The sequence below is a fragment of the Ovis aries genome, chromosome 10 (assembly GCF_016772045.2).
Source record: "Ovis aries strain OAR_USU_Benz2616 breed Rambouillet chromosome 10, ARS-UI_Ramb_v3.0, whole genome shotgun sequence".
Lineage (NCBI taxonomy): Eukaryota > Metazoa > Chordata > Mammalia > Artiodactyla > Bovidae > Ovis > Ovis aries.
In genome coordinates this window covers 85,800,554-85,815,997 of record NC_056063.1, presented here as the reverse complement: position 1 = coordinate 85,815,997, position 15,444 = coordinate 85,800,554, and the positions used below count along the sequence as shown (strand labels likewise).

The 15,444-nt window shown below is 65.5% G+C and overlaps 1 protein-coding gene across 22 annotated transcripts in view; it reads right to left on the bottom strand.

Moving 5' to 3' along the window:
- Positions 1-15,444, bottom strand: part of MCF2L (MCF.2 cell line derived transforming sequence like) — a 91,351-nt gene that overhangs the window by 15,912 nt on the left and 59,995 nt on the right. For all 22 annotated transcript variants that reach the window (XR_006061040.2, XM_042255086.2, XM_027973813.3 and 19 more), the window contains 11 exons: positions 13,008-13,098; positions 7,313-7,432; positions 5,551-5,667; positions 5,036-5,185; positions 4,461-4,585; positions 4,068-4,182; positions 2,978-3,097; positions 2,457-2,648; positions 1,870-2,061; positions 1,374-1,533; positions 670-743 (listed from right to left, as the gene is read on the bottom strand). Coding sequence is in view for 21 of the 22 variants with exons in the window: in XM_042255086.2 (XP_042111020.1) it covers positions 670-743; positions 1,374-1,533; positions 1,870-2,061; positions 2,457-2,648; positions 2,978-3,097; positions 4,068-4,182; positions 4,461-4,585; positions 5,036-5,185; positions 5,551-5,667; positions 7,313-7,432; positions 13,008-13,098 (1,456 nt within the window). In the remaining variant the exon portion in view is untranslated. The remainder of the gene's footprint in view (positions 1-669; positions 744-1,373; positions 1,534-1,869; positions 2,062-2,456; positions 2,649-2,977; positions 3,098-4,067; positions 4,183-4,460; positions 4,586-5,035; positions 5,186-5,550; positions 5,668-7,312; positions 7,433-13,007; positions 13,099-15,444) is intronic.

Genomic DNA, 15,444 nt, shown 5'->3' with positions numbered 1-15,444 from the left:
GTGAGGCCTAAGGCCCGGCTCCAGAGCCTGACCCCCTGGTCCCTCTGGGGAGGACAGGAGGCCCCATGGGTGGAGCAGGAGGGGAGAGGGCCCGGGGAAGGCGGGGAAGTCGGGGTGGGGCCGGGTAGTGAGGGGGCGGGGTCAGGAGTGAGGGGCGGGGCTGGGGACAGGGGGCGGGGTCAGGAGGGCCTGGAGGGCGGGGGAGTGGGGGCGGGGCCGGGGAGTGAGAGAAAGTGTCAGGAGGGGCGCGGTCAGGAGGGCCTGGAGGGAAGAGGGCGGGGGAGCCGGGGGGGGGGGCGGGGAGGCCGGGAGTGGGGGCGGGGCCGGGGGGGAGGGGGCGGGGCTGAGGAGTGAGGGGGCAGGGCAGGGAGACCTGGAGGGGAGAGGGCGGGGGAGGCAGGGGGTGTGGTGGGGCGGGGTCAGGGGCTGGGGGCGGGGCCGAGGAGTGAGGGGCAGAGCAGGAGAGCCTGGAGGAGTGAGGGGCGGAGCCGGAGTGAAGTGGGGGAACAGGGGGAGTGAGGGGCGGGGACAGGGGTGAGGGGCGTGGCCGGGTGGGGGGGCAGGGCCAAGGTGGGTGGGGCTGTGGGGTGGAGGCGGGGACAGGGAAATGAGGGGCGGGGCCGCGGGTGAGGGGCGGGGCCGCGGAGAGGGGCCGGGGCCGGGGCTCACCTTTGCCCTCCTGTAGGGCCCCCTCCGGAGCGCACTGCCCTCGGAGCTGTGGTTCTCAGAACCCCTCCGGATGCCTGGTTTGGGAAGAAGGAGAGGAGAGGAGCGGCCTCGCCTCTCACAGCCTGGAGATGGAATGCGCGCGCAGGGGCACCAAGGAAAAGGCGCGAGCAGCCCAGAGTCGAGGGAGGCACAGAGCATGACGGAGGCGGGCCGGGAGCCCCCTGGGCTCGCCTTTCGCAGCGGGGCCCGGCTCCCGGTGACAGGGGAGAGCTCTGTGCCTGGAGTCTGAATGGGCCCACGAGCTGGGCTCAGGGGCTCTTGGCGTGACAGGCAACACTGGCCAGGGCCGCGGAAAGCGGCAGGAGCCGTGCCGGCCGCTGGAGCCGTGTGTTTTGGGGACAGGAGGTGACAGGAAGGGCCCCGCCCTGCCTTCCAGAGCGTATGCGCCTGGGGAAGCAGGAGGTTTCAGGGGCGGAGGGCCGAGCCACCCAAGGGGAAAACCATCCCAGCTATGGGGCTGAGGACAGACGGCCGGGACGAGCCTGGGAAAGGCCCTCGAAGCCGTGGTGGACCCGGCCCAGCCGCAACGGGAGCAGCATGGCCGAGAGGGACCGAGGGCGGAGCCCAAGTGCCAATAAAGCTTTATTTACACAATGGGCTGGACGGAAGGGGGCGTTCCCCGGGGTAAGAGGTGCCGCTCCTACCGGGGGAGGGGCAGGGCGACTTGGTGAGCGCTTCCGGCCGAGGGGCCACGGGCTGCACGGGCCGCGTCTGCTTGGCCGCCAGCTTCTTGAGGCTGGCCTGCCTGCGGTGGAACATCTCCTCCACGCTCTCCTGCTTCTGGAAGACCCTCTGCACATGCTCCTGTAGATGGGGACGGCACGCTGGACTCAGCAGGACATCTCCGTGATGCTCCGAGAGTCACCGTGACACCCGTGGGCCCCGCTCCTCCCTGAGGAGGGGGCGCCAAGGGAGGAGGTGGCTGGCGGGGGTCTGTGGACAGCCGGCGGGAGCAAGCAGTCGGGGTCCAGCAGTGTCCAGAGGCTGGGGGAAGTGGGGCCCAGAGGCCGGCCAGGGCATGGAGCACAGGCCCTACAGGGAGGCAGGGACCTCCACGGGGTGGGAAGGGAGGGGGACAGCGTCCGTCCTGAAACGCCCGCGCCCTCTGCCTCCCGAGTGCCCAGGGATTCGTCCCCTCACCAGCAGGTCTTTGGTGAGGATGGGCTCATAGTCCTGGAAGATCTTGCTGAGCTCCTGGATCTTATTTTCCGCCCCTGTCTCCAGAAACCTCTCGAGCTCCTGGAGGGCAGCCTCCGCGCCATCTTGGGACTGGCACTTGTCCACCGGCTGCGATGCCAACAGGTAGATGCCCTCGTCACACCACTTCATGGACTGTGGGGGGGGAGAAGGCACCTTGGAGGCTGTTCTGGCATCTCAGGCGGCCCGCCGACCGCTGTGCTCTAAGAACATTCGCAGGACAAAGCATGCAAGTCCTGTCCAGGTCTAGAGGGCTCCCTGGGGACACGGGCCTGAAACCAGGGGCCTTGCCCAGGACGGGACGCAGCCACACTGAGGACAAAGTGCAGGGAACTGGCTGGATGGTCGCCTCTCGGTTTTTTGTGGCAGGTGAGTCCTTGAGTCACCAGTGTTGGCGCGGGACTGTCTGGGTCTCAGGAGAGGCTCTTGGGAGGCTGGGGGCCACTGTCCATTCAGCACCTGCGGTCTGGCCCCAATGAAAGTGGCCCTGCAGGACCAGGGGTGGGGTCAGGGCTGGGGGCCGGGCCTACCGCCTCCAGGAGGCTGTGCAGCTCCAGCGACTTGCCCAGCAGCCCCCTCCTCCGCTCCACGTCGGCCGCGAACTGGTCGCACAGGTGGCGGAGCTCGTGGCACTTGGGGCGGATGGAGTCCACGGCGTAGTGCCTGCGCTCGATGAGCTGCTCGCCCTCCCGGGACAGCGCGCGGGCCCGCTGCACAGCGGCCTGCAGAGCCGCCAGAGGCCAGCTCAGCTCCCCGCGGCAGGGCGCACCTCCTGCGGCTGGGCCGGCAGGGGCAGCGGGGGCGGGCTGGGGGTCCGCGGGGCGGGCTGGGGGTCCGCGGGGCGGGCTGGGGGTAGGCAGGGGCGGGCTGGGGGTTGGCAGGGGCGGGCTGGGGCGTCAGTGAGGGCGGGCTGTGGAGTGGGCTGGGGGCAGGCTGGGGATCAGCAGGGGCAGGCTGGGGGTCGGTGGGGGCTGGCTGGGGGTGGGCGGGGTGGGATGGTGACACTAGGGCATGGTGTCCCGGCGGTCCCGCCGCCCACGTCCACGCTTACACTGGACTTCTCCTCGAAGCTGGCAAGGTCCTTCAGGAGGTGCTGCACGTGTGCCAGGCTGTTGCCCACGTCGGTGAAGGTTGTGACCTTCTGGGCCAGCACGTCCAGGGCCGATTTGACCTGAGATGGGGCAGCGGGGTGAGTGGCCACGCAGTGAGGTCAGTGGGAAGGCCACGGCTGGGGGACGGAGGGGGTGCCGTGGAAACTGGCTGCAGGGAGGGGAGAGGGCCCGGGCCTCCCCTTGCAAGGGGGACTAGAGGGAAACTTCCTTGATCTGAGAGAGGACACCCACAAAACCCTCCTGCCAACACACCAGGTGTAACGCTGGTGACGGACACCCCCAGAGACCACGCCCCACAGGGAGGGCTGTCCACTCTCGCCACCATGATCCCAGTGGTGGGCGCTCCAGGGCTCCAGGGCTCCAGACAAAGAATAGACACAAAGACACGCAGACAGAGAAGGAGCAGATCAAGCCACTTCTGTTTGCACGTGGCCTGATGGTCTGTGTGGCAACGCTACAAAACAGCGCCTGGATTGAGCTCGGCAAGGTTTCAGGACACGAGATGAATACACAGCAGTCTGCTGTCTCTCTTGTGACAGCAATGAACACACAAGACACCAGATAAAAAGCATAACACCGTCTACGGGTGCTTAAAAAATGAAACATGTACGTGTAAACCCAACCAAACACACACTCAACTTGTGCAAATAACACCACAGCGGGAAGGACAGCGAAGAAAACGTAAACAGACGGACAGACAGAGGCGTTTACTGACTGAGGAATCAGCGCAGCAAAGAGCTGACTCTCCCCAAAGCGAGGCACAGGTTCAACACAATTCTTGACAAAACCCAGTGGGACTTTCTTGGAGGCAGAGATCAGGTTATCTGATGTTTACACGGGAGGCGAAGGAACCGAAACAGCTAAGACAGCTGTGAAGCAGGAGAGTAAAGGGGCGGGAACCCCACCTGGACGGATGTACCATTGGCACTGAGGTTCCAACCCGACCCCCGGCTCCTCGAGGCCGCAAGCGGTTCCCACGGGGCGCATCACCCGCGCCCGCGCCCCCCCGCAGCCCCCCAGGCCGCTCACCTCTCGGAAGTCCTGCTCGAAATGCCGAAGCTGCAGGCACTGCTCCAGTTTTTGCTGATGTTTTGCCCAAAACTCATCGAAGGCGGCCTCGGTCTCGTTCAGCTGGGCCAGGAGCCTGGGGAAGGGGCAGCAGCCACGCTGGTGTGGGACTGTGAAGCCCCACTCCTGGCAGCGCCAAGCCGTTGGAGAGGGCATGTCGGGGGCTCTGTATGTCTCCCCAGAGCCCGGCCCCGCCTCCGCACGGTGGAGGGCGTGCCGGGGCGGGGCCGCGTGTCTCCCCGCCTCACTTCCACACGGTGGAGGGCGTGCCGGGGGCACTGCGTGTCCCCCACGAGCCCGACCTCCCTCTGCACAGTGGAGAGTGTGCCCGGGCCACGTGTCTCCCCGCCTCACCTCTGCACGGTGCTCTGACTGTCCAGCTGGTCCTGGTTGGGGCTCTGCTCTGGGCTTCGAGCCAGCGGCTCGCGAATGCTCTCCAGGACGCGCCGCCCCTCGACAAGCGCCAGCTTCATATCCTCCTGCGGGACATCCAGGCTCGTCATCCAGGCCGCCAGACCCAGACTTGGCCCCGGGTGGGGGCCCTGAGGGGTCAGAAGGCACCGCGACAACCCCCGACCGCCCCCCCTGGACCCTCTGCTGCCCGCCCGCCTGGTGCCCCCGGGAGGGGGTGCTGGGAGGCACCGGTGCGGTGAGCGGTCGGGGTAGGGTTACGGGTCTCCCGGGCAGCGGGCAGGAGTAACAGGAAACCGGGGCCCGGCGTGTCTGCTCCGCGTCCAGAGGGAGCAGGGGCTCTCGTGGGGGCACCCAAGGACCATCAGCGGGTCAGGGCCTCCTCTGACTCAGAGCCCACAGTGTGCGGCCGCCTCGGCCGACCCCGCCACATTCATCAGGAGGCCAGTGTGTGCCGTGGCCGCGGGTCAGCTCAGCCGTCCGGGTCGGCCCCACCTCCCGCCGTCTCCCACACACACCTTGGCTCTGTGCTTCTTCTCCGTGTGGGCAAGGAGCACGGAGCTCGTGGACTGCACGTCATTGGGCAGCTCCGTCTCGGCCAGCTCGGTCCCAAAGGCCTGCAGCATCTGTGCCGTCTGCTTGACCAGGAGGGCGAAGCTCTCGATGGCCTAGGGGGGAGGAGACCGTCACTCCGAAGCCCGCGCACCGCGCCCTCCTGGGCCTGGAAGCCCAGCTGCAGCCCAGCCCCTCAGGAGGTCCCCCAGCCTCAGCCCCAGCTCCTGCACAGACGTGGGCTCTGCACCTGCCTGGGGGCGATGCCAAGAGCCCAGCTGGAGCTTTTCTCTGTCCCCGGGCTCCTGAGCCCCAGAAAGCCACTGCCGGCAGGACTCGGGCTTCTCCTTCAGATGCCGAGGCCCACTGAGACCATCGGCTCGTGCTCAGGGAGAAAGCTCGGGAAACGGCACCAGGTCCTTGGAGCAGGCGGAGGCCGCGCTGCTGGGCGGCCTGGGGCCATCGGGGGTGGGGAACTCACCGTGCGATGGCAGAGCCACCTGGAGTGGCAGTAGGCCAGCGTCCCGCCCAGGTCCTCCGTCAGCTGGGACTTGTCGATGTAGCCGTGTAGTTCTGGGACTGAGCTCAGCATTATGACCTGGGGGGACGAGACCACCCATAAGCAGAGTGCCCCGCAGACTCAGACGGATGGGCCTCCCAGCTCCCCCCACGGCAGGCAGGTGCGACGCTCCCTGGGCCTCGGCTCTCCCATCCATGAAATGGGCGCACAGTCCCAGCAGATGGCAGCCATCAGGATTAAGCAAAGCCCTGGACAGAGCTGGGCGCTCTGCTGACATAGGGCATCTGATGGGTGAGGGGGCCTGCGTGTTCATGGAGCCACACAGATTCCAAAGCTGCCGATCTGTCTGCATTCCCGCCAAAACCCAGCAGGCTGCATGGAGGCGGAGGCAGGCCCTGGGCATGGCCTCTGTGGAGAACAGGAGCCCGGGGGCTCTTCCCCCAGGAGGGTATTGTTTTCTGTCTTACTCTTGCCCTCTGAGGTCACTGCATCCGTGAGCTTTGGGTAAAAATACCACCTTTGCTTTGCAAACCGTCAGGCGCTGCCGCTGAGGTCCTGGAGGTTCAGCCCATATGCCACTCGACACCCCCTCGTGTTTTATTAAACACTGAGTCTGCTCTGGGTCAAGGGCCATCCGACACGCCCCGGGTCAACGCTGACTGTCTCCACGTGGGGGCGTGGGGGAGGGGACAGGGTGCCGCTGAGACCGCAGAGGACCACCCGCCCAGCCACCCGGGGACCCATGTTGAGACTCTTGACTGAGTTCTCAAGAACAGGCTTCGGTGCCAGCTTTCAGCAGAGACATCCGGTCTCCCTTCGATGTCCAGCAAGGCTGTTCGCCCAGAACACCCTGATTCACGCCAACAGGAGTGGAGACGGGTCGGTCAGCTATTCAAGGACTTAAGGCTCTTCTGCGATCTCTGTGTGCTCCGTGTCGACTGAAGCACGACGGAAAAGGCTGGAGCCCACCGGCCCTCTTAATGTTTTCTGCTCAGCGCTGGGTCAGCACAGGCCAGGGCACCACCACAGACCTACTGCAGCAGCAGCCCTCCCCGGGCAGCGCTTCCCGAGTTTTGAAGGGTGAACGAGACGGGCCAGGGAAGGGGCGCCGTGGGCGACGCGTCCTGTGAACCTGGCTTCTGAGAACTCGTGCGTTTGGTCCCACACGGCCGGGTGCAGGGCGACCACTGTACTCCGGGCGGAGACCCCTGCCCTCGGCGTCAGACACCGAGGCTTTTTGACGCTACCGAGATGGGCCCACCCACTTCCCTTCAAAGCCCGGGGCCTGCGCCCCTGGCCCCTGGCCAGTGAAGGCCCTCTGTCCGCGCAGGAGAGCTGACCTCGGGGACGGTGGCCCACACTGGGGCGCTCAGGTTTCAAGAGCAGCCAGGCAGGTCCTGCGGGTGAGGTCACGAGGTGCCGGGCACAAGCCCCTGTGCTCCCTGGGTCCTCTGCCAGCAGCCCCACCCAGCCCTGCTCCAGGAACCTGACTGGGCGTGCCTGGCCTCCCCAAGGGAACGCAGCTTCCCGGGTGAGCAGCCGCTAAGGGGTCTACACAGCCTTGGCTTTCCAAGGACAGCTGGCAGCTGCCGGGGCTGCCCCGTGCCAGCTGGAGTGAGGAGGTGAGTCAGGGTCCCGCTGCAGCCGGGGGGTCACTCACACCCACTTCCCTGCCCAGTGCCCTGGGCAGAGTGGGCGCTCCCCACGGGAGGTGGGCACTTACCGGCACCTTCATCTTAAAGTCATCTCTGTTGAACCTGAAGGCGAGGTCGGAGACTGTCCTCTGGAAGAACCCGGTTGGCCGCAGGACCAGCACGAGCTGCAGGTTTGCGGGGAAGGATGCCTGCGGGGACACAGGCCGCGCTCCGTCTGGGGTCCACATGTCCTCAGCGGCCCGCGGCCCCACGGGGAGGGCTGGGTGCCTCCCACGCCAGCGCCAGCCCGGGGCGGAGCCGGGTAGACACCGCACTCGGAGCATCGCCGCCCCTCACACAGGAGAACAGCCACACTGCTTGGAACAACTGTGTTCCATGGCTTGTGGTCTTAAAGGTCAAAAGCTCTGACCTTTGGGGGAACTATGCTCAATACCTTATAATAACCTACAAAGGAAGAGAATGTAAAAATACGTATATTCATATATGTGCACGACTGAATCCCTTTGCTGTACATCTGAAGCTAATACGACGTTATAAATCAACTTCAACACAAACTTTAAAGTAAAACAAAAAATCAGCTGCAGGAAGAGCTTTGGCCTCCCTTCTGGCTGAGTCACGCGTCCCCACACTCTTATCTTGGAGTCCAAGCCCCCAGCACCTCAGAATGGCTTCAGGGCCTTCACAGAGGTGACCAAGTCAGGGTGAGGTCGTCAGGGTGGGCCCTGACCAGACACACCCCGTAAAGGTGACATTTGGGTGTCGACACCCACAGAGGACGCGCGTGGGGTGGAAGCAGATTGGGGGTGCTCCCACTGGCCGAGGGTCTCCAGAGGCCGTTGGGGGGCACAGACAGACCCCCTCGCAGCTGCAGAGGGTCCAGCCGGCTCAGACTCCCCATGCAGATGGGGAGACGGGAAGCCCCGTCTGAGCCCCACTGGGGTCCACGGTGTGTGTGAGGGTGGGCCCCAGGAACCAGGGCGTGGGGGCGCGAAGACAGATGCACACACACACACACCACAGAGAAAGGAGGAGAGGCGAGCTCACACCCGGGGCAGGCGCTCACACCCAGAAACCAGGGCATCACACACACACGACAGAGAGAGGAGGAGAAGCGAGCTCGGCCCTCACGACCAGGGCAGGCGCTCACACCCGGGGCAGGCGCTCACACCCGGGGCAGGGGCTCACACCCGGGGCAGGCCCTCACACACGGGCGTGATCTGACTCGCACGTGCACGTGAGCTGTGTGTGCGAGGCGTCTGGCCCCGGACGAGTTGCCGTCTGCACCCTGGGCTCCCGTCGGCAATGGAGGCGGGGGGGGGGGTTAGTTTGGCAGAGAACGGTGCGCCATCCTCGCCAGGCCGGGCCGAGCTCCCCACCGCCCACAGCAGTCAAAGCCCAGCCCCAGGCCGAGGCTGTGACGGCTGCTTGGTCAGCCCAGGCCCGGTGCCCAGTCCACTGGCCTCTGTCTGAGAGCAAGCCCCTCTCATGAGAGGGAAGTGAGGAGAGGCCACGGGGCCGCCCCCGGCGCAGGGCAGGCGGGCAGTGCCCCTGGGCATAGACACGGCCAGCGTCCTGCGGCTCCTCTCCTGTCTCGCCCGGACCTGATGCTGCCCCGCTCTCCCACGTGGAAGCGCTGGGACCCTCCTGAGCCGTCCACAGTCAGGACGGCCTCCTGCCCAGGACATCCAGAGACGACCCCCACCTGCCCACACACCTCGGGTCCTGAGCACGGCCCACGGGGGCCCCGACCCCTGGGCCGCCTGATGTGGCTCACTCACACGCCCTCCCTGGCCTCCTTGCCCAGGCCCCCGCTGGCACGTCAGGGGCGTCACAGAGGCCTGGGGTGGGCCCCGTATCTGAGGGCCCAGCCAGCGTGTCCCTGAAGCCCATGCCCCAGGGGCTGCCCTCCCACTGTCTCTGGGAGCCCCTGACTCCCTGCAGCCTCCACGTCTCCCCAGGGGCACAGCCGCATTGTCCAGGCTCCAAACAAGACGTCTCTTCAGGCTGGACCTTACTGCCCCCTCCTTCTCAGACCCCTACATCCAAGCGCGAGCTCCCCTTGCCAGGGCTTGGTGGGGGTCCTGGCCCCTGCCCCGGGCCTCAGCCCCAACACTCACGCAGGGGCCGGACGTCTGCTCAGTGATGCTCTGCTCCACCTGGGAGGCCCCCTAACCCCACCTCCCTCAGGGCCCTCCTCTTCCTCCTCTGGAGGCTCTGCACGCCAGGACACCCTGCTGGTCACCCCCCACGACCCCGAGCCGTGCCTCCGGCCTGGCCACACTGACCTCCTGCCTGCCGGCCCCCCTCCTGTGATCCCCCTCCTGCGGCCCCAGGCATATCTGCCTCGCAGTTCCCAGTCACAGCCCTGGAGGGCAGGACTGCGTGGCCCCCGTGTCAGCCCCTGAGCAGCCCTACTGGGCACCGTGGGTAGGACCGCATGGATCCCATGTCAGCCCTGGAGCAGCCCCGCTGGGCACCATGGGCAGGACCACGTGGCCCCCGTGTCAGCCACGGAGCAGCCCTATTGGGCGCTGTGGGCAGGACCACGTGGCCCCCGTGTCAGCCCCGGAGCAGGCCTGCTGGGCACCGTGAGCAGGACCGTGTGGATCCCGTGTCAGCCCCGGAGCAGCCCTACTGGGTGCCGTGGGCAGGACCGTGTGGATCCCGTGTCAGCCCTGGAGCAGCCCCGCTGGGCGCTGTGGCCAGGACCGCGTGGACCCTGTGTCAGCCCCGGAGCAGCCCTACTGGGCGCCGTGGGCAGGACCGCGTGGCCCCATGTCAGCCCCGGAGCAGGCCCGCTCAGAGCTGCAGTGGGCTCTGCCCTCGGTTGGGACACGGCAGGTCTGAGCTTAGGGACACTGGACTGTGGACCCTCCAATCTTGTTTTCCTTTCCAAGCCGAGCTGAAGGCATCCAAACAAGGAGAAAGAGCGCCCCGAGGGAGAGAACCTGCAGCTCACGAGATAGCGCGTAAGGCGGCTTAGAACAGCCCCGAATTTCGGCGGTTGCCTAAGCGCCCAGGCTCACTCGAGCGGCCGAAGTTGGCCACCGGCAGCACAATGTGGCCGCCCAGGCTGGGGCCCCAGAGCCTGCAGGGGTCCCCTCGCGGGCTCCGGCCCAGGGGTCCCAGCAGATGCCAGGCGGTCTCTCCCCCAACCTCCTTGGATGAAGCACAGGCCGATGGGGCTGGCGGTCCGGACAGGTCTACGGCGGGAGATGGCATCAGCAGGCCACCTCTGCCCACGCCCCGCGGAGCCAGGGAGGAGACAGACCTGAGGCTGGCTCGGGGTGGGGGGGGGGACAGGCGTCCTGGGAGCAGCAGGGCAGGGCCTGCAGTGTCCCCACCCCCGTGGCTGCCCCGGCAGGCCCGGCGCCTGGTCACAGGGTCAGCCGCCTGCAGCCTGCTCGTCTACACGGCTCTTGCTTCCCCGTGTCTCCACAGCACCGCCCACCACACCAGGCACACATCAGTGTCTCAGTAAATGTGCCGAAAACATAAACAGGACTTCCGGCATTACTTTGATCAGTGAATTCTTGTAAGAAAAAGCACTGGAGTTCAAAGAGAATTTCTGACAACTTTGCTGGAAAATGCTCTCTTCTGGGGTTTCCAAAGCAGTACTGGGGAACTGTAAGGCTTATAAAAAGAAACCTACGTTTTCACTGCCGTCAGAATCAGTGCAAAACTCAGTTAGGAGTCTCACAAAACAAAGCTTTAAAGATGCACCAGCTCTCTTCAGAAGTTCGCCTGGTTATCAGCTCGGTGAAGACGACCATGTTCCCACTCAGTCGCGGGAGAGTGCAGCCGATGGCCGGTCTGCCCCGGGCCATCCTGCTGGCTCGCTGGGGACCTCAGGGACTGTTATTAAAAGTGATTTGTCTGTTTCTTAGCAAACAGTCCTGCCTTTGATCAGCCTTGCTAACTAACCTGGAGTGGCTGATTAGCTGGAGAGGTATTTACAAGGCTCCTGTCGCGCCCAGGGCCCAGGATGGGTTGTTGGCTACAGGAAGATGGACGGGGCTGGCCCTGACCTCAAGGGACCGCGGTGTGCAGAGAGGGAGGGTGCCCCGCCGGGAGGGGAGGCCAGGCTGGGCCTGAGCGAGAGCTGCTCTGGGGGGCGCTGGGGGCTGCGGAGGGCACAGTGGCAGCCACCCGCCCTCAGGGGAGGGCACCCCAGGGGCAGGGAATGGCATGGACGTGAGGTCTGGATGCCCATCCTCCTAAGAAGCGGCTGACTGATGGCCCTGCACACCAGTGCACGTCCGAGATGCACACCAGTGAGACACTCACGAAGAGGCCTGGGCAATCACTAGACCTGAGAATGTTAGTCTGACCGTGTAGCCTCTCAGCAGCAGCACACTCAGCTGGAGATTCACCTCACTGCCATCCAGCCTGGGACTGACTTGCTGATTCCAGAATCACCTCTAGGAAGTCCTCTGTCACCTGACCCACTGACTGTTACAGTTTAGTCCTTAAGCTGGCCGGGCAGGTGACACCCGTGTACAAATCCACGTTAAGACTTAAAGGGATGAAAAGGGCACACTGGCTATCGGCTGGTGGTGGCACACAGTGCCCCGTGAGCTTCTGAGGACTCACAGGCAGGGGAGAGCGCAGGGGACCATCTATCCACTGCACTGTCCTCTTCTGAAACACTCCCGAGCGTTTAGACCAGTCCAGGTAAGCGACAACATGGAGGGTGTGTGCGGTGGTGGGGGCCAGGGGCAGGGACGGCGGTGGGGGGAGGGAGACGACATGTCAAGAGGGGAAGGCTGGGCCGGGACCTGGGACAGGTGAGCACCAGGGCCTCCAGCAGTGAGCCTCGGGGCGGGGCCCGAGCACTGGGAGGAGTCAGATCTCCCGACCCCAGACCCCAGCCCAGCAGCCTCAAAGGGGCCAGCGCAGGACGAGAACAGCGGCCTGGGGGCGGGTCACCCATGGGGTCAGGAGAGGGCAGCGTCCGGCCCGAGACCCCAGCACAGGTGCTCCGGGCCGCCCTGCCGCAGACAAGCACACTTTCCATCCTCTGCAGGGAGAAGCACTCCCCACTTCTTTACCCAGCTTGAGCGGGGGTGGAAGCCAGCGCCAAAAATAAGACCGGGCTCTCTGCTGACTGCACCGCCCTCTCCAGCTATCCCGCGGCCAAAAACAGCGCCCAGCGCCGCAGGGCAGCTGCTCTTCCACCCTGAAAGGCGGCCACGGTCTGCAGACTGGAGGGTCTCCATGTGGCCGCAAGGGCCACCAAGGACAGGATGACTGCCGAAAATCTGACCTGGTCATGAGACTGAAGAAGAAACAGCCCATTTGGAAGGAGAAAACAACACAGGAAAAGCTGGTCGACAGAAGCCCATACCCATCGCCTGAAGGGGCCCTGCGACACACTCATCGCCCTCAAGAATGACCGCCCCGTAGCTCACTCAAGCGCTCGCACGCTCAGCGTCAGACACAAACCAGCCAGTGACACTGTTTCAAGTTATAACAGGGCCCCTGGGAGTTAACCCACGTGAGACTAGCTGCACACAACAGCTGCACACAAGTACACGCACACACACGCACACACACACTTGGACACGCATGCACACATATGCACGTCACACACACACGTGCCCGAGCCGCTCGAGGAGCCCAGGGAGGTGTGCGCTGGCCCTGCCCAGCCCCAGCTGGCAGCCACTGCAGGCCCAGCCAGGACCCAAAGCGCCACTGGGCAGGAAAGGCCATGTCCCCCGCCCGGAGACGGCATGGGGGCCCGGCAACAACACTGACACTTACCGCTATTCTCAGGATGGATGCCTTGACAGAGGTCCATCTGTCCTGCCTGCGGTCTATAACCAGGATGAACCCGATGCCAGCGTCCTGCAGGCTGAAATGAGAGGGCATGGTCAGCATGCACCCAGAGGTCTGGCCGTGGCTGTGGCGCGTCTCCGGGAAGAGCTCGGGGTGAACGGCCGCCCGAGACCCTCACACCGCTGCTGCTCCGCCCAGCACCGCGGCCGGGGGGGACAGAGCCGCCTGCGGCGCCGCCCCGAGCTCACCAGGCACCTCCCTCACGGGGCTCGCTCCGACCACGGTGGACAGATTGGCGCTGCGTTACTTCCCGCCCTGACGCCAACCAGCTCGCAGGGCAGAGAGGCGGGCCAGGCTCCTCCGTCCCGGAGCCCAGCTGCTCCACTCGGAGCCCAGCAGCTTCCCCGACGGGGACTCGCCAGTGAGCCTGTGACAGGGAGCCTGCGGCCCGGGTGTCACGTCAGCCCCAGCATCTGGTCCCCCGGGCTCATCCACGGTCTACAATCACTGTCGAGGCTGATGGCACAGCCGCAGCTTGGGGAGAGCCCCCCGCGGCGCCCGGTGGCTTGCGAGCACCCAGTGGAGGCGGGAGACGAGAGGTGGCTTCTCGTGGCGGCAGCATCCGTGAGAGAGATGCTGAGGCTGGGAACGACAGCCCGTCCCGCTCAGCCCGACGCGCCTGAGTCACGGCCGACCCGGCGGCACTTCTGCGGGACGACCCGCCCCCAGCCCTGCCAGCTGGCGTGGGCAGCAGCGCCCGCCAGCCAATCCCGCGAAGGACTGAGAGTGCAGGCCCAGGCTCCAACTGGAGCGCTGACTGCCAAGTCTCTGCACGTATCTGCCACGGCCGCGTTTAAGTGAAAGCCAGGAACACATGGCACACATATAAATTACGTGCCCTGGCAGTACTCTGCCTGCTGCAAACGTTATGTAACACGGTGAGAGCTGAAACAGCCCAAACCCTCCCTGATTTCAGAGCGGGGACAGAGACACAGTCACGCCTGTGTGGGTATGCACACCTGTGCCTGCACGCCTGTGAGGGTGTGCGCACGCCTGCACGGGAGCAGGCACGCCTGTGAGGGTACGTGCACGCCTGTACAGGAGCAGGCACGCCTGTGAGGGTACGTGCACGCCTGTACGGGAGTAGGCACGCCTGTGAGGGCACGTGCACTTCCTGTACAGCAGCAGGCACGCCTGTGAGGGTGTATGCACTCCTGTACGGGAGCAGGCATGCCTGTGAGGGTGTGTGCACGCCTGTGAGGGTGTGTGCACGCCTGTACGGCAGCAGGCACGCCTGTGAGGGTGTGCGCACTCCTGTACGGGAGCAGGCATGCCTGTGAGGGTGTGTGCACGCCTGTGAGGGTACATGCACGCCTGTACAGCAGCAGGCACGCCTGTAAGGGTACGTGCACGCCTGTACGGGAGTAGGCACGCCTGTGAGGGTACGTGCACGCCTGTACGGGAGCAGGCATGCCTGTGAGGGTGTGTGCACGCCTGTGAGGGTGTGTGCACGCCTGTACGGCAGCAGGCACGCCTGTGAGGGTGTGCGCACTCCTGTACGGGAGCAGGCACGCCTGTGAGGGTGTGTGCACGCCTGTACGGCAGCAGGCACGCCTGTGAGGGTGTGTGCACGCCTGCACAGCAGCAGGTATGCCTGTAAGGGTACGTGCACGCCTGTACAGGAGCAGGCACGCCTGTGAGGGTGTGCGCACGCCTGTGAGGGTACGTGCACGCCTGTGAGGGTGTGTGCACGCCTGTACGGGAGCAGGCACGCCTGTGAGGGCACGTGCACGCCTGTACAGCAGCAGGTACGCCTGTAAGGGTACGTGCACTTCCTGTACGGGAGCAGGCACGCCTGTGAGGGCACGTGCACACCTGTACAGCAGCAGGTACGCCTGTAAGGGTACGTGCACTTCCTGTACGGGAGCAGGCACGCCTGTGAGGGCACGTGCACGCCTGTACAGCAGCAGGTACGCCTGTAAGGGTACGTGCACTTCCTGTACGGGAGCAGGCACGCCTGTGAGGGCACGTGCACGCCTGTACAGCAGCAGGTACGCCTGTAAGGGTACGTGCACTTCCTGTACGGGAGCAGGCACGCCTGTGAGGGTGTGCACACGCCTGTACGGGAGCAGGCACGCCTGTGAGGGTGTGCGCACGCCTGTGAGGGTACATGCACGCCTGTGTGGGTACGTGCACGCCTGTGAGGGTGTGCGCACGCCTGTACGGGAGCAGGCGTTCCTGCGTAGGTGTGTGCCCCTGTGCAGGTAGGCACGCCTGTGTGGGTTAGGGTCCTCTGCTGAGACTGCCCATCCCCCAGTGGCCCCTCTCCTCTGGGGGGACTCGCAGGCTGTCCCCTGGCGAGCAGCACATGCCACTTCTGCACAGCCTGTGTCTGCAGGGCCCCCCCTTCTGACTAGCTGCC